Source organism: Carlito syrichta, unplaced genomic scaffold, assembly GCF_000164805.1.
Source record: "Carlito syrichta isolate Samal-C Ts95f unplaced genomic scaffold, Tarsius_syrichta-2.0.1 Scaffold307123, whole genome shotgun sequence".
Taxonomy (NCBI): domain Eukaryota; kingdom Metazoa; phylum Chordata; class Mammalia; order Primates; family Tarsiidae; genus Carlito; species Carlito syrichta.
The window spans coordinates 409,093-430,196 of record NW_007251219.1 but is presented as its reverse complement, the minus strand read 5'-3'; the positions used below and the strand labels follow the sequence as shown (position 1 = coordinate 430,196).

General features: G+C 37.9%; 1 protein-coding gene across 1 annotated transcript in view; it reads left to right on the top strand.

Annotated features, from left to right (window-relative positions):
* Positions 1-71: 71 nt before the first annotated feature.
* Positions 72-21,104, top strand: part of RGS7 (regulator of G protein signaling 7) — a 411,270-nt gene continuing 390,237 nt past the window's right edge. The window contains exons 1-2 of the mRNA XM_008063888.2: positions 72-281; positions 588-714. Coding sequence (XP_008062079.1) covers positions 637-714 — 78 coding nt within the window. The 5' untranslated portion in view covers positions 72-281; positions 588-636. The remainder of the gene's footprint in view (positions 282-587; positions 715-21,104) is intronic.

Sequence of the window (21,104 nt, the reverse complement as noted above, 5' to 3'; positions counted from 1 at the left end):
CGGCGCCGGCAGGTGAAAGCGGCGAGGCACGCTCTGGCCCTGTGTGGGAGACCCAGGGGGATCCGAGGAAGCACTTGTGCCGGAGAATGGCCCTGGGAATGGGCCTGTCGGATGCGCCTGCCTGTGGGAAGCCAGACCGGTCCCTGGGAGAACGTGTGTTGCCCGCTCGGGGCTTGCTTCTCCGCCCTTCTGGGAACACATCATCAAGTGGAGATGCAAGCAAGTGTTGGGCGAGAAGAGAACTCTCTGTACTGCGGAAGTGGCGACCATGGGTTTTTAAGGTGATCGTCAAACTCTTCTCAAAATAAGTATCCAGAGAATGAAGTCAGCGAAAACCAGAGCCAAGTGACGATTTCTGTATGGAGGATTGTAATTTCTTACACTCCCTGGGGGGGGGGGGGTCCTGTAGGTGTAAACTCATTTTTTAAAAACGTGTGTCCTCTGTTCACTTCTTCCTGTCAGCCCCAGCTTGTAAGCTCTCTCCCCGTGTGGGGTGGGTGCTGTGAATAATGACGGTGAATCAGGGGAGGCAGCCCCCTTAAGCACCACCGCTAGAATCTCACCGAAGTCTCTCTAACCCTTTGCAGGGCAAACTGAACATTCTTGTATCAGAGAGTGGATCAAGTTGTGGGTGACATGGCCCAGGGGAATAATTATGGGCAGACCAGCAACGGGGTGGCAGATGAATCACCCAACATGCTGGTGTACAGAAAGGTAAGAATTTCTTCACTTTTTTGGAAAAAAGGCACTTCTGGCTCCCCCCACCCCAATATCAGAGCATATAACAACTTTGTGGCCTTGTGGATTCCCCAAATAACCTGTGATTGTGTACTATACATGAAGATGATCTGACATTCTCAAGTGGTGTTTATATGTAGAAACAAAACGAAGTAAATAAGGCCTCACACTTTCCCTGCTGGTTTTACCTAGATGAATCTGTCATGAGCAGTAACAGCACGTTTGGGCATTCCAAATATTTTGTTAAGCACATGATTTAACAGCGTACATAATAATTTTAGAAGCTTTTTTTTACACTCTCCCCAAACCTTTAGGTTATAATAATCACACAAGTGTATCACATTTTAGAAATAAAAATAGACCACTTTACAGTTGTGTGGCAGGAGTGAATGTGGCTGTGTGAATGTCTATAGTTTAATGATTTGACTTCTAACTAAATGATTCTAGTTTTTTGTCTTAGCCTAAATTATTTTTTATTTTGTGTTGTTTTGATGATTCTGCTTAAGGATATTTATGTTTCAATGCCATATGCCCATTAAATCATTAACCACATCTTTATATTCCAGAGATGTTTTCTCCCACAAAAGATTTGACCGCTTTATGCATTTAATAGCAAAACTATTAACAACAAACTTCTAGTCATTACAACACCATAATAAAGATGCATTTGAGTATTACATGTGCTTTAGACTGGTTGCTTAGGTAACTTCACTCTGGTTATCATCTACAATCTTACTAAAATTAAGGATGCAGTATTCTTTATTTAACTTCTGCACCAAATATTTCGATAGCATTTTATGCGTTTTTTAAAAAGCATATTATCTGGAGTGATTATTGGACAAGATTTCTTTAGTTAACACTAACAATGGTGATTGTTTCCAATAATTTGTAATGGATCCCAAAAACCTGTTAAACGTTTTGATTAGAGCAAGCCCAGTGAAGAGTTCAGGATGTTTGCATTTGTTTTTTTTTTTTTTTTCAGCAAGAGGATCAGAGCTGATTATGAATAAAGATGAAAGGCTATGTGCTACCTTGACCTGCACTAAAGCAAAACTTTTCATCTATGTAGCCCAGAATCATTAAAAGGTAGTGATGAGTTTGTGTTTGAGGGAATATTGTTATTGCTTTAATGAGAAGACATACAGGCATCCTGGTACAATGCTAGCTGTTTTATTCTCTAGCCGTGTGGACAGTACTATATTGTATACCTGTGAATGCAGTTATATTTATCTGGGATAACGGTATGATGGGAAAGAAAAACTGGGGATTACTTGTCTATTTTAGTCTTAAAACATTCCAGCGGGATGAATCAGGAAAACAATCCACTCTAGCTTAAATTATTGCTATTGTATTTCTACATTGACTGAAATAACCGGATACTTGCCTATTCTGTTTAGAGTTGGTTTTGAGAATAAATATTTTGGGGGCAGCTAGGTGGTTTAAAATAAATCATAACATTTTTTATTGTTTAGTATGACTCTGAATATTACAGTATGCAAGATGTACAAACTTACAATTCTACCTTACGCTTATATGCAATGTAGAAAGTTGGACTTTTGGATGGAAAATTATGGTAGTAAGCTATTTTTGTTAGGTCAAACGACTGTATTCTCTCTCTGTTTTTCTAACGAAAGATTAATGGCTGAATAGGTAGGACACTTAACAGTTATCTTGATTAGAAATAATCTAAGATGACAGCAACCACTGTGCCTCACTTAGTCAATTAAAAATAAAAAGAAGTTTTAGAAATAGTTATGTGATTATTAAGTGTACCTGAGCCTCAAACTGGTAACTTTACATTTACTCTGTACCGTATTTTATAGCATCAAATTGCTGTTAATTCTTTTTTTAAGTTAACATTCTGGTGATTTCAGGAAGAAAATGTAATGCCTCATTTTTTAAGCATTATTATTTTGCTGGTTAAGCTAAGAATGGTAACTTTGTCTTTTTTCCCCCCCTATCATTCTGCCTTTCTTTTATTCACTCTTTGTTTAGGGTTACTGACACATATAATTTATATTTCAGAAAAAAGATTTCCCTGATAAATCATTATTAGAAAAAATTACTCCTTTCAGTAAATTTTACTCATGATGCTTAACTATGGATTGCCTGTCTGTCCTTTTATTCTCTCAACATACATTTTTTTGTTTTTCTTTGTGATATAATGATACTGTATAAATAAATACCAGATAATTTATAAAGAAACACAGTGTCCTTGGTTATCATTTGCTAGTTTATCAAGCCAAGTGGTCTACGTCTATTGTGCAGGCGTACAGTATGACCTCATGGATTTTATGTAACCATTGCACCTCTGTTTCTTGTGTCTTATGTGGGCTTTTCATTCAGTACCTTCTCAGTAGAGAACACATTTTAATGTGAAGAACAGCAAATCAATCAATTTGAGAGGTGTATAGGCCGAATATATATGTTAGGATATGTCTATCCTTTGTTAAAAAAAAAAAGCACTATATTACAATGCTTATTAATCAGAAAGTCAATCAAAGGCTTAGAAAATAATTTTAGGGTTTTTTAGAAAAGTTTTTAGTACATTACTCAATAATAGCAGAAAGAATGGATAGAAAAATTCCTGTTATATGGACTCATGACGGTTTTCCACTTCCTCACTGCTGAAGCACAATTCTTGAAAGCGTGTTCTGGGCTAGTGACTTTTATGGTATTCTTACCGTTTCCCCTCTCCATGGCCCTTGTGTTTACTTACTGCTCAGGATTCTGTTGTTTTACACACATTCAAGATATGTATAAGCTGTTTCCATTGTATCTTCCTAGGCTGTGAATGACACGAACAGTCCTGTGAGGGGTGGGAAACAGTGAATGGCTACCCAAGTGGAGCACACAGACATGCTGGGATGTGTGGATTTCTCGTCTGTGTCTGATGTCTCTCTCCAGTATGATTATTCACATAGAATGATAGGAATTCCTCCAAATTGTGGAAAAATTTCAACGAGCCTTTTTCCATGGAGAGTTCCATTGTCATTTTATGAAAAATGTGTGCAGTAGATAAAGCTCTAGTCACATAGAGTAGATGCCCCTGGAGTGAAGGCTATAGGCACTGATGCCTCGTGATCAGAGTTGGTACTTGCAAGGCTATCTCGAATGTTTGCCACCAGCTTTTTGGCTTAATATGAGGAGTCTCTATAAGTTCATTTGATGTCGCAGGTACATTTTGGAAATCTGTATGGATAAAATATTTGCCTTACCAGTCTTCTATTGGTAATGCTGTCTTTTTCATAAGCAGGTGATTACATTGGAATGGTTATGTTTTACAAACTTGCAGACATCTTATTTAAAGGCACAAAAAATTCTGAGGCCTGACCACTTTCGTTGCTGGGACTTTCTAAGCTCCCTTCAGACAGGCCCTGACTAGATTGGAACTAGAAGTAATCAACTTCCTTAAGGAGAGACCTGACTAGCTCCAACAAGCCTTGGATTCAAACCAGCATCTTGCAGAATCTGTAGAGGTGACAGGTCAGAATTCACTGTTATTTTGGGTTGAAGGATCTTAAACATTACTCCCATTTTTAGTCTGCTTTGGAAAAATTCTCATTTGTGGGGGCAGCACTGGCTGTGTAAAAAAACAACTGAGCTAGAACCCAGAGCACAGGGAGACACACTCCACAACTGGTGTCTGGCCAGCATGCTGCCCACTAGACAGTATACATCACTTTTTCTCCAGAAGCTGACATCCTTGCATTTGAAAAACAAAATTTCTAGGGCACCTTGAGGCCAGTGTTTCAAATTGGCTGGAATGCTGGCTTCTCACTAGCAAGAATGCTCAAAATGTCCAATAATTTCTGATATTATTGCAGCAGCCATTTATGCTCCAGCTGTCAGAGGAGAAAATGAAAATTGCTTTTCTTGTTCATTATCTTACTGGAATGAACATGGTTTTGGAAATAGCAAACTTCACGGTGCCTCTCCCCTCCTCTCCCTCCCCTCCTCTTCCCCCCTCTCCCTTTCTGCCCCCCTTTTCCCTCTCCCCTCTCCTTTCTTTTCATCTTCTATATAGTCATTTGTTTTCCATCTGTCTGTTTTTATTTTTACTTTTCAAATCAGACTTTAGGGTGAAGTTATAATTTGCACTAAGATACCATTCATTTTAGTTGTAAAGGAGAAAACAATGTCTTTTGGAGCAGAGAATAGATGTCAGCCTTGTCTGAGTACCTGTGTAGCATAGGCACTTGGATACATCTTTCAAATGTGGTATTATATCATGGTAGTGGCAAAAGGTTTGTATTTAAGGGCTAAGCCTGTACCATTGTTTTGTTTTGTTTTCTTTTCATTAAAGTCTTGCTCTGTGACCCAGACTGGAGTGCAGTAGTGCAATCATAGCTCACTGCAAGCTTGACTCTTGGGCTTGAGTGATCCTCTGGATAAAGCTTTACAAGTAGCTGCGACTATAGACGCACACCACATTAGCTAATTTTGTTTTTTGTTTTTTTTACATGTTTTTGTAAAGGTGAGGGGTTCTTGCTATGTTGCCTAGGCTGGTCTCAAACTCCTGAACTTGAGTGATCCTCTCACATTGACTTTCCAAAGCTCTGGGATTATAGGTGTGAGCCACGGTTCCTGGACAAGACTACTCCATTCTTAAAGAACAAGATGAGACTGATGGCCTTTCTTACATGAAGGCTTAATGAGAGCTAACACCCTACTAGAAAGAGCATCTATGCTGAATGGCTTGACGTAGGTGTTGCCTTTGAAAGCTATGTCCGAAGTCAGTCTTTTCTGAGAGAGGAACCATACCTGCCAGGAAGATGAGTGGTTTGATTTCTTGGGAAGAGTCTGTGCCACAGACATTACTAGTCTCTTAGTGGTGAGCTAGCTGAGGTTTCTCCATTCACTCAGTATATTTGTCTCTTCAGGATTGCCAATCTGATCAACCTTGAGGTTGTCAATGTTTCCCACCTTAACCCCCATTGTAAAAAATAACTTGGACAGTTTTGAACCTTAGTTATCTCTTTAAAAATATTTTAAAATTTATTGTAGGGACGAGGTCTCGCCAAGTTGCCCAGGCTGGTCTCAAACCCCTGGGCTCAGGCAGTTCTCCTGCCTCAGCCTTCCAAAGTACTGGGATTACAGGCGTGAGCCACCCCACCCAGCCCTCAGTTATCGTGTTTATTTTAATTTTAAAATTGTGGGGTACATGTGAGGATTTACTACATAAGTAAATTAAGTACAGGTGACATCTGGGCTTCTAGTGGGCCCTTTCTCTCCATTAGTGGACTTGGTACCCAGTGTGTTGCCATATACCCTCCATCCCTCCCTCCCTCCCCTAGAAGTGTCCACAGCATCTGCGGTTTCCACCTTTGTGCTCATGTGACCAGTGATCAGGGCCCACCATGAGTGAGAACATGTGGTATGAAGTTCTTTGTTTCCATGATAGTTCACTTAGTTTGATGAATCTTAGTTGTTTATTTATTTACTTTTTTTGCGAGACAAAAAAAGAAAAGTTTATTTAAAAGTAAATTAGAGAGAAAGAAGGGAGAGAGATGATTCACCTCCCCAAGGTAGGGGAGGGGACCAAAGCCAGGAAGCATGGCGACAGCCATAGCTCAAAGAGCACATGGCCACACCAGAGTCTAGCAAGGTCATGGCTGAATCTTAGTTATCTTAGTCTGTCTGGGTATACTACATGTTAGTAGAGTGAAGAATATTCCCAGGAGACAAGGCAAAGACCCATTAGAAAAGGAAGGAATATGTGTAAATAGATCATCCCCCAAAGCGTAGGCCTTTTAAGCCATCATATTTCTAAATTAAGAACAAAGATGGGAAGCAGTCACCAAGAGAATTGTCTCACCACTTCTGAAAAATTCGAACATGGAGTGTCTTCTTTAAATCATATTGTTTGAAAGAACCTTTCTTGATTAAGGGATGCTGTCTACCATACATATATACAGACCTGTTTTTCTTTCAGTGACACAAATACAGACATGTGCCTTGAAAGAGGACAGGACCATCATCGGTGATATTTCCATGATGATGTTTCTCAATGAGAAGTAGATAGAAGCCTTTTATGAGTAATAATTTCATGATGAGTTTTGGATAATTAACTTGAATTCAGAGCAGGAAAGCCTTCCAGGAGGCTGGAAGTTCTTTCCTCACCAATTGTTGCTTGACGTGCTGTTTGTGGGATTAAGATGAGAATTTGTGGCCTGAATGTTATTTCTTGCACTTCCCATCTCCAATCTCCCTGATTCTAATTGCTCAGAGGAAAGTGCAGATGTATAAAAGAGAAGCTCTCTAGGGATTTTATTGCCTTCTAATAGCCTTTGTGGTTCTGCTGAGTGATGGAAAGTGGGGTATTTTTAGGTGGTGTGGGTGACAGAATGTGATCACTGCAGAGAGTATGGAGATATTTGAATTCGGACAGTTGAATGGCTTAATACATGTTAAGTCTCCTTGAAAACAAGAAACAAACAACACACATAATTGGTCCTTGCTCCCTACTTCGTATCAGTGATAAGGAGGTGTTTGAATGTCAGGGTTACAGAGACTTCTATCCTACGAAATATCAATCTAATTATGAAATAATTGTAAATGGTAGAGTAGGTGCCCAGTTCCTTACAAAACAAAGGCCCTGCTTCTTTCTGCCATTTGCCCACAGCAGTATAACAATATAATTTGCTTTCTTTTTAATTCCCTTTGTCTTGTGTCTAACTTAATCAACAAAGGTCTCAGAACATTGGAACTCTAATAGACAATCATGAACTGGATTCTATTTTCATTAAAATGGACACCTGGTCTCAAGTAGAACGTATTTTGACTGAGGAGCCTTTCTAGAAAGATGAATTGTTATTCTGTTTTCTGGAAAATTTTATAGGAAAATGGAAACCTTGTGGAGTTACCTGGGTTCTTAAGAAGTAGAGGAGCATTCTTATTTCTGGTGGTTAGCAAGCATAAGTTTTCTTAAGAAATCAGTGGGCGGAAGTGGATGAAACATGTGCATTCGAACTGGGAAGTCTTGGTTTTAAATTTCAGGTCTGCCACTGTTGGGTTGTGTGGCTGTGGGTTATCGGCCTAATTCCTTTCACTTCAGTTTCCTTACCTACAAAATGACTAAAAAAAAGTTTATTTGTAGGATTGCTTGTTGATACAATGAAATGGCCTAAGAAAAGAATGTCTCACATAGGGTCTAATATATATTAGGTCTTCATTAAATGCCTACTAGTCTAATTAATATTTTATTATTGTCTTATTATTATTTATTTAGCAAAAATTCTTAAACACCTTGTGTGTGCCAGATGGGATCAGTATGTTGCTATGTTTTGTGATAAAGAAAAATGTGAACATTTTCGCCACCTCCAGTTTTATTTTCCTGGTAGAGGCAGCTTCTGTAGGATGATTTGGAAATACCATTTTATGATACTTCCAATGTTCTGCCTTATAATGTTTAGCTTATATAGCTAGCTTCTCCTACTTGTTAATTGGCAAGTCTTTGGAGTCTTGTCTTAAATCTTTGAAGTCTGCACTTAGAAAAAAAAAAACAACTTTCAGTGGACTGAGGTGGGTATCCGTCCTGGGGTCAGTTCCTTGGATGTTATATAAACTAAGTAAGGCCTTAGAATCCAGGAATTTCAGATGTGAAAGAGAACTCCAAATTTACCTACTTTTTCATTTTGAAGATTATAATATGTAGGATTGAGAAGTAACATGATTTGTCCAAGTTCACACAAGGTGAATTTGGATTTTTATCTGTCTTTCTATGTGGTCTCTCCCTCCCTCTCTGTCTCTCTCTCTCTGTCTGTCTCCCCCTTTCTCTCTTTCTATCTCTCTCTGTCTCTTGTCTGTCTGTCTGCCTCTCTCAGTGTAGTGACATTTTGTGTTTGTAATTCAGTGTCAGTGAGTAATCAGCATCCTGGTTACTCCATGGACTTCCATGCATTATACCAGGATGTCTAATTACCCACTATAAATAAATTAGATGCTTTTTTTCTTTGACCTGTGCTTTAGTTCTTGGAGCCTGAATGATAATATTGGGAACTATAGGATTGTTGTGACCGACTGTGGTAGTATTTCTGTTCTTATTTGATTCTGGTTGGAGGTTGTGGGCTGATAAAGACCCAGGATTTGATGCTCAGCTCTATGGCAGTGTTGTCTGACAGAGCTTTCTATCATGTATTCTATATGTACACTGTTCAGTAGAGTAGCCACTAACCACCTGAGGTAATTGAATACTTTAGATGTGGTGAGTATTATGGAGGACTTGAATTTTAAGTTGTACTTAATTTTAATTAATTCATACTTAATTTAAATCGTCCATGTGGCTAGTGGCTATTGGATTTGACAGCACAGAAATATGGAATAAAGGACTGTGAAAAAATAGCATCAAATCCAAGAGAAGAGATAAAAGAATATGCTAAACTTAGCTTAACACTTGCATATAGTGCTTAGAATAAAGTAGAACTCAACAAATGATTTTGTTAAAAAAAGAATACAATAGAAGTTTAAAGAAAGACTGTGGCTTAATAACAAAATGATAGATGTCATGATAAGTGACATTGACTATTTACTCAGTTTATGACTTAAACAAATAAATGAACAAACAAACAAAAAAACTTTCAGGAGTCTAAAGTGATTACCCTCCTAAGATCAGATGACGGAAGTTGTCTTTGAGTAAGACAAAAGCCTGCATATACTGTGAATGCAGGGTGCTTATAGGGCCTCTGATGATTTGCTGATGTTGAAAGTATTTCAACGAATCTCTATCTCATAGCATCTCAGAGATGCATTACAGCCATTCCAATTCTTGAGAAAAACAAAACAAAACAAAACAAAAACCAAGGAAAAACTAGAAGCTATTGGCTAAAAGCAATTTAAAGTATTTAGAATCCTTTCTGAAAACTTAGAAGTGGGGTAAGAAAGAATCTATTTTTTTATGAGCTCCCTTCTCTTTTTTGTCTCTGAACTTATAAAGGAAGGTGATAGCCCATGTGGAGGTAGTAGTGATGGAGGGTCAAAAGACTCCAAGTCAGAAGGGCTGGATTTGAATTCTGACCCCCAACACTGACTTGCTATTTGAGCCTGGGCAAGTTTCTTAACTTCTCTTAGTGTCCTTGCAAGGACAAACTTTGCAAAAGGCTTCCTGACAAGTCTTTCCCTGCTTGCTGAGTGACCCTAAGTCTGCAGTTCATTGAAAAGCCCAACTTACGTGATTTTCCTTGTTTGTTCATTCCTGGAAGATGTCAAAAACAGTACAAATCTACATAGCCTTCACTGACCACACAAAGTTCTCAATGTCAGCTAAACTTATTCAGTATACAATTTTCCTCTAGTATAGAAATCTATGGAAAATTTCCATTTTTAATACTTAAGATAATGTATGCCAAAGAATTTTGAAGAAAATGAAGTACCATATAGAAAGAACACATTAGTACTAATATTACCATTAACGCATAATTAATATCATTACTAATATTTCACTCTTTGGACTTTTCTATGTGCATTTCCTCTGAAACCAATGTTTTTTGTCACTTGTTCTAAATTTTTAAAGTTAAGTAGTTTTCAGACTTTGGGTTCATTGTTTTTTTGTTTGTTTGTTTGTTTTTGAGTTGGAGTCTCACTCTGTCACTCAGACTGGAGTGCAGTGGCACGCTCCCGGCTACCACAGCCTTGACCTGCTGGGCTCCGGCGATCCTTCCGCCTCAGCCTTCCAAGTAGCTGGAACTACAGGCGCGAGCTACCATGCCCAGCTAATTTTTGATTTATTGTAGAAATGAGGTCTCGCTAAGTTGCCTAGGTGGGTCTCGAACCTGCGGGCTCAGGCAATCCACTCACCTCAGCCTCCCAAAGCTAGGGATTACAGACTGAGCCACTGAACCCGGCGGGTTCATGGTTAAATATTGAATGTTTACTTACTATGTGCCAAGTCCTTTATTACATATATATGACCTATTTTCCTTGAAATATTGTTGCATATTGGTTATTAGTATCCTGTATTGCTTATAAGAAATTTTAAAACCAACTCATGTATTCTGAGTGACTGCCTGAGGTCATTCAGGGATTAGTGGCAGAGCTGGTGGGCTCTAGGATGGTGGAAACTTCTATTTTTCATTAAACCTACTACGTCCCAGGACCTAGTACAATGCCCACAAAATAGGTGTCCTTGTATTTTGGCAGCATAAATACATGAATGAATTCATAAAAAGATGAACAAATGCCCGGTCCAAAGACCCTGCTCTTGCCTCTTCCCTCTTTTGTTGTCTAGATAAATTAGTGAATGGGCAGGCTATTCGGATTCAATTCCACTCATTGCATATGCCTTCAGCCTTGACAGTGTATGAGGCAGTAATGCATGTGGTAGGCACTGAGGATGGAGTTGTGAATGGTGTACGGAGCTCACTTTACAGTGGTAAAGATAGATGTCAAGCATCTCATCGTACAGTGATTAATGCCGTGAAAAGAAGAACTGGATGGTATGAAGTGAGTTATTTTTGGTCATCTGATTTCTAAAATAAATAAAATGCTGATTTTTATCTTTCGTTTGCAGTTCTAAGTGCCTAGCACAGTGCCCAAGATCTCACAACCTCTGATACTTAGTGTTTAGTAAATGAGCTGAATTGAGTTAAGCTAATGTTGAAAATCCTCAGGGCTTTACGGAGACAGATGGAGCAAAGGTGGTGATCGTGTCCCTTCAAAAACCAAGTATCTCTTTTCATAGGCTCTCAGTCAGGCTTCTCTAATTCTGGCAACTCGAGATTAATGAGGCTGTCTAAATTAGTTGGCAAGAAATAAGAAAAAAATACTCTTCAAATTCGAGAAATGTACTTGTTAAACTTAAGAGTTTGCAGTCAGGCTGCCTGGGTTAAAATGCACTTAGTATGAGTCAGATTATTTCACCTCTTTGATTTCAGTTTTCTCATCTGTACGATGGGGAAGAAAATGATAGGATTATATGAATAGTGCACTTAAGATTGGTAAATGGGAATCCTTCAATGTATGTTAACTATTAATTATGAACGTTCAGACTAAAAGGACCTGGATTTCCCTACAAATTGAAGTGCTGACATCTAAGGGGCATTTTTCTTTAAAAATTTTCTTAATCGTATTTTACAATTTGCTTTTCTGCATTGGCTCTTGATAATTTAAAACTTTTGTGTATGGTAAATGTACAGTAAGTAGTACTTAAAAATTTTCATAATGGCACAGTTGAGACAAAGGAGCAGAGAAAATAATATAAAGAACCTTCGCATACCCACCACATAGCATCAGTGATTATTAACCACAGGCAAATCTTGTTTCATGTATACTTCTTTGTTTCCACTATGCCTTATTGATTATTTTGAAACAAATCCCAGAAAATATATCATTTAGGATATACTTTAAAAAAAATATGTACGTGAGATATTTTAAAAGAAGACAAAGATAAATAAAAATGGTCATTACTCTATTATTTGGCTTGGGTCCTTGGAATAGTAACACATTTTACTCAGGGAGCTTTTACTTTTTTTCATATGTATACAAATGAGTCTATTTTTTTCCTCTTTTTATTGTAGTAAAATATATATAGCATAACATTTACAATTGTAACTGTTTTTAAGTGTACAGTTTGGTGGTATTAAGTGCATTAACCTTGTTGTGCAGCCATCATCATCCATCTCCAGAATTTTTTTCATCCTCCCAAGCTGAAAACTTGTACTCATTGAACAATAACTCCCCATTCTACCTCCCCACAGTTCCTGGCAATCACCATCCTACTTTCAGTCTCTATGAATTAAACGACTCTAAGTACCTCATATAAAAAGAAACATATAGTATATACCCTTTTGTGAAAGGTTTATTTCGCTTGTTATTAGATAGTATTTGTGACTGGCTTATTTCAGTAGCATAATGTACTCAAGGTCCATCCATGTTGTGACATGTGCCAGAATTTCTTGTTTTTAAGGCTGAATGATATTCGTTTGTGTGTATAGTTCACATTTGTTGACCCATTTATTTATCAATGGGCGCTTGGATTACTTCTACCTTTTGCTATTGTAAATAATATTGCAGTGAACGTGGGTATACAAATATCTTTCAGGTCCCTGCTTGTAGTTATTTTGGCATATACCCAGAAGTGGAATTGCTGAATCATATGGTAATTGTATTTTTAATTTTTCGGGGAACTGCCACACCAATCTCTATAGTGGCTGCATCATTTTACATTCCCAACAGCAGTGCACAGGGTTCTAATGTTCTTACATCCTCTCAAACACTTGCTTTTTTGTGTTTCTTGGTTGTCCTAGTGGGTATGAAGTGGTACCCCATTGTGGTCTTGATTTGCATTTCTCTAATGATTAAGCATCTTTTCGTATGCTTATTGGCAATTTGTATATATACTATGTGTATTTATTTGTATAAGTTCTTATATGTATTTTATGAGCTTTTAAAAGTAGGTTGGGTTGTCCTTAGTTAGGGTTTTGGCCTATGGGCTATAAAACCACGTAGCTTTCTGTGTAACCAAAATTCTGTTATTTTTGTTTGAATTTCTGAGCTAGCTTTTTAATAATGGGGAGGTCTTTAAAGTTTTTATAAAACTTTTAATTGCTTTACATTTACTTATTAGCTCAGTATCCACTAGGGAAAGATGAACTCTCAGCTCTGTGGGCTAATTTGTAATTTCATTAGCAATTGAAATGATCTCATGGAGGTTTTCCCCTTCTCATAGCACCCCAGTTGACCTTATCAGAGTAACTAACTAATGTTATTCTCATTTACTGAGATCTTGGATTGCCACTGGACATTAAAATAGTATTTGTTGAATCTCTTGTTGGGGATAATATTTTTACCTGCTGGTGTGCTGATGAGCCTAATATTTTCCTGTTTTTGCTTCTGTGGTAAGAGTGTTATGGTGTTCACTAGTTCCTATAGGACTGTTATTTCTAGCTGACTGATATCAAGGCAGCATAAGAGTTAAAAAGTACCTAGCTGTACCAGACTGTGTGGATTTGAATCCAGACTGTGTCACTCACTAACTGTATGACCTGGTCAGGTTACTCAACCTCTCACTTTCCTTATCTGCAAATTGGGGTAATAACTACCTGCCTCATAGGGTTGTTGTGATTAAATGAGTAAAGACTTAGCCCAGGGCCTGGCAAACTAGCACAATGCTAGACATTGTTTTTGGGCTTATTTTCCTTTTTTCCTCTCTTTCTTTCTTTCCTTTCTTCTTCCCTTCCCCTTCCTCCCTTCCTCCCTTCCTCTTTCTTTCTCTTTTCTCTTCCTTCCTTCCTTCCTTCCTTCCTTCCTTCCTTCCTTCCTTCCTTCCTTCCTTCCTTCCTTCCTTCCTTCCTCTCTCTCTCTTTCTTTCTCTCTCTCTCTTTCTCTTTCCCTCTTTTCTTCCTTCTTTTTTTTTCTTCTTCTTTTCCTTTTCTGTTGCTTCTCCTCTTCCTCTATCTTCACCATTTTTCATCCTAATAGTTTAAGAAAGAAGCAGCATGTAAAATCTCCGTATTAGTCTTTTACACTGAACGTTTTAGTTTTAGCAAATATCTGACAAATGATGTTTTTTGGTTTACAAAATATTTTTACATATGTACTCTCATTTATATATGAAAACCTGTGAACTTGTTATTCATTATTTTCATTTTAGAAATGATTTTCATGGAGTTTAAGTGACTTGTCCACAACACATCTAGTAAGATGCAAACCTGGAACTCAAAGTGATTCCAGGAAATCTGGGACAAATCAGTTTCTCTCTCTGAGCCTCAGCATGGGGTGAGGATGATAATTCCTGCTTCACAATGATGGTGTAAGGACCAAATTTGATAACATAAGAAATCAAACTCTGGAACTATCATTTAGTGATTGTGTAACCCATGGGGAATGCCTCTATCAGCTTTTTTGTTTTAATATGTAAAATCTGGGTCACATAAAAATAGGGCTGGAACACAGTTGGTGTCCTGCTAATGATGTTTAAATTCATATACAGTTTCTCCTACTAAAGAAGTTGTCTGGATGGAGCGCCCTAGTTTAGAAACTCTCATGTCTGTCCCATTCCTGTAAAGAGGGTTTCTCTCTGTTTCTTGCCCAAATCTCTCCTTTGTCTTTTGCACTTGTCTTTCCACATGCATAAATCCTCCTGTCACTGCTATTTCTGCTCTTGCTTCCATCTCTCTCTTCCTTTTAACTTCTTGCTTCACCCATTTTTGTTTCAGACTCGTTGTCTACTTCTGTGAGTCACTATCTAATGTTTCTTTTTCTTCTAATTTCTGTCCTTTTATCTCCCTTCTATCTGAATTGTTCTCTTGTCTTTTGCTTATTTTTATCTTTTTATCCTTAGCTTTCAGGGTTTTGGTTAGAATGAAACTTTAGTAAGTAACAAGGATCAGTTAATGCAAATATTAAGATAATAGCACATTAGAGAATAAATTCAGTTTAAGATAATAGCACATTGGAGAATAAATTCAGTTTTATTTGGTTTGAATCTATGAAATAACTGCTTTTAGGGATGTTGAGATGGGACAAGCAACCCATATCTCTTAAAGAATTTGTAAATGCTTTGAGGAATATCCCAGACTCTTTCAGAGTTATTTTTTTTTATTATTGCCTTTCTTTGGTTTTGTTTAGTCTCCTCGTCCTTTTATTGTCAATGCACTTAAGTTTGGACAATATTAATGTCTATACAGCATTCCCTCTATTCTGAAGGTAAGAAGAGAGATGTATTTGATTATAACCAGAAAAGTTACTGTGCATTTAGGTTAGCATAGAAAGAGCATTTCAAATGACTGTTTCCTTTTATTTTAAATATTGTTCTTATGCAGTTATTTATTCTTTTCATAATATTTCTTTTAATTGATTTGATGCACCTTAGTATTAAGTCTCAGGATAGATCATTTGGGATGGGAATTTGAATGACTTCAATCAAAAGAAGTTTATCTGTGAAAATAGGTTCTAACTCCTCTCATTAACTAGCATTATCTACGGCCTTAAAACTCATGTGATAGTCTTACTCTGAAAGTTTATTAGAATCTAATTTATATACTTTTTGCTCCATATTGATTTATTTGAATCAAAGCTCATTGTCACTTTATGAAGTGGTGATAAACCTCTCTGTCCTTGATTTTATTTTTCCTCTTCTTTAGTAAACATACTCCCCATCCGTATAGGCACAGGGTCACTAGAATTAAGGTAGTTTTTTCCAAGTTCCCAAGCAGCTATGCTTGGCCATATGATATATTCTGGCCAATGAGATGCGAACAACTGGATGTAATATTCAGAAGATGCTCTTAAATAAAGGGGGTATACCTTTCTTTTTTCCTTTTATTATTCCTATTGACTGGAAAGCAATCATCTTGGTCAGAAGGTGAAGGCTGAGAGCTGACGATGGCAGAACAATAAGAGAATGAACCTGGGTCCCTGATGATTATGTCCAATGCTTTTTATTTTTAATCTGTAAGGTAGTAATAGGACACCAGTTTTATTTGGAATATAAGTTTCTTGTTTTATTTTAAGAACAATTTATTCACTCTCTAAGAATAAATCTAGTTTCTTTTAAACAACTTAATAGAGAGACTCTGACTTTGATTAATTATTCATATGGTTCAATTTAATTTAGCAAACATTTATTGAATACTTATTATGTGCAAGACAATTTGCTAGAAGTGACTGGGGATAAGAATCAGTGATGACTATAAAATATATTCTTTAGGCCAGGCTCAGTGGCTCAGCCTGTAATCCCAGCACTTTGGGAGGCCGAGGTGAGTGGATTGCCTGAGCCCGCGGGTTTGAGATCAATCCAGGCAACTTGGCAAGACCTCGTCTCTACAATAAATCTAAAATTAGCCACGTGTGGTAGCGCGCACCTGTAGTTCTGGCTACTTGGAAGGCTGAAAATGGAAGGATCACCGGAGCCCAGCAGGTCAAGGTTGCAGTGGTCGGGAGACTCCAACTCAAAAAAAAAAAAAGAATGTGTGTGTGTGTGTATATATATATATATATATATATATATATACACACACACATACATATATACACACACACATACATATATATATATATACACACACACATATATATGTATATATATATTCTTTTTCAGAGCCATGTACAATCTCACGATTGGACGACCAATAGATTTATAAGTAATATCTAATGTATGTATATATACACACATATATTTATATATGTGCATATGTTTTTGTTTTTTTTTTTGAGTTGGAGTCTCACTCTGTCGCCCAGACTGGAGTGCAGTGGCTGCTCCCGGCCACCGCAGCCTCAACCTGCTGGGCTCCGGCGATCCTTCCGCCTCAGGCTTCCAAGTAGCCGGAATTACAGGCATGCGCTACCACGCCCGGCTGATTTTTTTGATTTATTGTAGAGATGAGGTCTCGCTGCCCAGGCGGGTCTTGAACTCACGGGCTCAGGCAATCCACTCACCTCAGCCTCCCAAAGGCGCGGGATTACAGGCTGAGCCACCAAGCCCGGGTCGCATATGTATTTTTTAACAACCTCATAAAATTGATGAGGTAATTATTCAATATTTTTAAATTTCTGTTTTTTTATAAGTTAACTGAACCATACAAAGGTTGTCATTTTCCCATGTCAAAGAATAAATGCAAATAAAAATCTTGATTCATTTTACTGTTCAGTGTGCTAGAAGTAAGAAAAAAAATGAAAAAAATATTTTAACTTATTTCTTTACCTTGGAAATTGGTTGCTCATGTGATGGTTCTGTAGCTGAAGAAACTTTTCTTGCAATGTCTTTGCTTCTTTGGAAGTTTAGCTGATTCAAAAATGTAATAACTTTACATAATAAAACAAAAACTGCTTAAAGTTGTAGAGGTAGGCCTGTACTGCGTAGATTTACTTCAATGCTACATTTGATACACTATACAATTTTACATTTAGAAGTTTTTTGTAGAGCATCCTTATGAAAAGTGGTATGAATATCCCCCCTTTGTACTATTTTTGGTGGACATTATACATTCTTAACCATGGAGATGAGGTACTAAGTTGCATGTTTTCTTTTTTTTGAGCTGAAGTCTCACTCTGTTGCCCAGATTGGAGTGCAGTGGAATGCTCCCAGCCCTAACCCTAACCCTAACCCTAACCCTCGACCTGCTGGGCTCTGGTTATCCTTCAGCCTCAGCCTTCCAAGTAGCCGGAACTACAGGTACGTGCTACCATACCCGGCTAGTTTTTTTATTTATTGTAGAGATGAGGTCTCACCAAGTTGCCCGTGCGGGTCTCGAACCCACGGGCTCAGGCAATTCACTCGCCTCGGCCTCCCAAAGTGCTGGGATTACAGGCTGAGCCACTGAGCCTGGCCCTGAGTTGCATTTGAACAGAGTTAAATAATTCCATCAATTTGTGAGGCCTCGATATATAAAAAACAATTCACACAATATAGCAAATGTGAACATTTCTACTATAGCATAATTCCTTTAAAAAATTTCACATTCTGAAAAATTACACACTAAAAGTAACTGACATTTTGAGAAAAATAGAATCAGATCACTCAAAACATTTTAACCACTCAAAACATTCGATGTTATAATTAAGCGCTAACCAAAACAATAGTGATTTTATGAAAAATACAAGCACAACTATAAAAACATGTTAACTTCCCTACAAGTAAATAAATAACACAGTAAATATAATTTTACCTTTAAAATTTTACTTTTAAAAAGTAAAGGAGAAGGTAGCTTTGTGGTAGGGTATGTCCAGAAGTATCGAGTCAGCCAGGGTGTGGAAACAAAGTCAGAGGGACATTAGCACCAGAATTTGCAGGTAGAAAAGAGTGACAGGCTGAGCATGAAATGGTTCTGGCTCTTTCTCTAGTGTTTGCTTGTTGGTTTTCTACAAATATCTGAGAGAAATGTGTTGGAAATACTTTTGAAACCAAGCATTTTGCCAGATTGAGTTAAGGGGAAGAATGTGGTGTAAACGGGCAGCATGTATAGTGTTGTATTCCCGCATGGCTAGGGTGTGTGTGCTTTTTGGTCGACTGCTGTATTTTGGTTGAACAGCATACAATACACTAAGAAAAACTGTGCGAGAACCAGTGAGTGGGGCTTCCATGTTAGGCTGCTGTAATTCTCTGATTTCCCTGTTGTGTACGGGCTAATTCTTGGTACAGCAATATACTCTGTTAAAACACCACTGTCCATTAAGTGACAGTTACATTCTCATTGTTGAAATGGGGAGGCCAGCCGAGTCAGTGCAAGGAAGAAAATGAGGGTGTTTGAAGCGAGGGTGGTACAAGGAAAAGAGGCACAAACAAGGGAGTAGAGAAAGGTAGAAAAGGAGAGGTGAATGTTTTGAGCACCCACCCTGTGCCAAATTTTATCTTGTTTGATACCCATGAGGTGGGTATCATTTTCCCAGTCTACAAATGCGGAATATGAGGCCCAGAGAGCAGAAGATTTTACCCAAGATCACACAGATGGAAAATGGTAGAGTCAGAAATTGAAATCTGCGTAAACTCACATCCTGTTTTCTTTAAACCATACCAGGCTATCTCCCCACTGAGTTGGAAAATGGAATCGTATGCCCATATGTTTGAGGCAGTGTGTTACCACTCTGAGGCTTTGTGAACTTGAGTGAGCCTTGTAAACTCTCTGAGCCTTATTTTCCTCACCTATGAATGTGAAATAGGAAGTAGAGGATTATTGTGACAACTGTACGATAATATATGAAGATGCTTTGTAAATGTTACAACATTATGCAAGCGATAAGGCATTTCCCTCCACAAAACTTTCAGCACTTTACATTTAAAATGACTATAAATAATTTTTGAGATTACAGGGTTAACAGTTTATATAGTCATCTTAAAAAAAAAAAACAAAGAAAGAGAGGGTTTTTGGAATGAAGCAAAGATATTTGATTCCAAAGCAAAATGCAACTGTGTCACGAAAGCCAAAGCACAAACCACTAGTTACAGCTATAGACACAGTTGGATTTAAGTACAAAACCAAACAGGTGGCATGCCATTCAATCCTATCCTGAGGTTTTTGCAGAAGCAATAATATTCTTGCTTGGCTTCCTATATTTTAGGGATTATCCTTCTCCTAGTTCCAACTTCCTTCACCTTCTACATACAGACATCCTGCGGTTGAATATTTGAAATGATTAAGAATGTGTGGAGGTGGCATGCTCTGCAAATCTATTTTGTAGGATCTAGATAGTCATGTGTTACAGAGGTGGGGCTCAGGAAGTCTTAGTGCTAAATGAAGTTTTTTGATGCTGCTAAGAAGTTGGAGACTCTATATAGCATTTCCTTTCTTAGTTCTACCAGGACGTGTGGCTCTAAAACTAATCAGATATGCCGTCAAAATATTTTAGCCTCTCTACTCCTTAGATAATTCTGATTAATGCCAGGGCTATTTAGAAAAAGTGGCCTGGGATAAGAATTTTACTGCTAGTACTGATCTAAAAAAATATTTTTTTAAAGAAAATATTGGATGCTATTAATTAAGAAAAAATGTAAGGAGAGAAAAAAATAATAATATATAATTTTTTTTGGAGTTGGAGTCTCACTCTGTCACCCAGACTGGAGCGCAGTGGCACGCTCCCGGCCACCGCAGCCTCAACCTGCTGGACTCCGACAATCCTTCCGCCTCAGCCTCCCAAGTAGCTGGAACTACAGGCATGTGCTACCACGCCCGGCTAGTTTTTTGTTTATTGTAGAGACGAGATCTGGCCAAGTTGCCCGGATGGGTCTTAAACCCACGGGCTCAGGCAAATCCACTCGTCTCAGTCTCCCAAAGTGCTGGGATTACAGGCTGAGCCACCGAGCCTGGCCAACAACCATAATCTTACTACTCTAAGATAATAATTGTAAAATGTTTGATTAGTTCTTTTGTATATGTGAGAGTGTGTATGTGTGTGTTTTCAGTAGTATCAGCAGTGGTACACAAGAGCCAGCTTAGATGGGCTTGCATATATCTCCCCAAATCCACAACTCCACATTCATTGATGTTGGTAGATTGAAATTCACCATGGTAGGAGTATTTATATCATGGGAAGTGGCAAATGCTATAAATTAAGGCTCCTCCTCTTTTCCCCTCATCCCCGGAAAACTGCTTGATGAACAACATATACCAACACATCACTCTTTCTGTGTGTGTGTGTGTGTGTGTGTGTGTGTGTGTGTGTGTTTATTTTTTGAGCTTTTTAGAATAAGATGTCTTTGTGATTTCTTTGTGTGTCCCTGTAGAACCCAATACATTGCCTGACAAATTTAGTGCATATTTAATAGATGCCTGACAGATTAAAGACTGTATGAAGGAAGAAAGAGAATTGTGTATAAAATTTTAACAACAGATTTAATACATCTGTTGACTAATGTTTTATTAATAAGTAGTTCTGCAAACCCAGACAAGACTGGCAGTTTTGCAGTTTGCAGAACTCATGGAATTAATAACTCA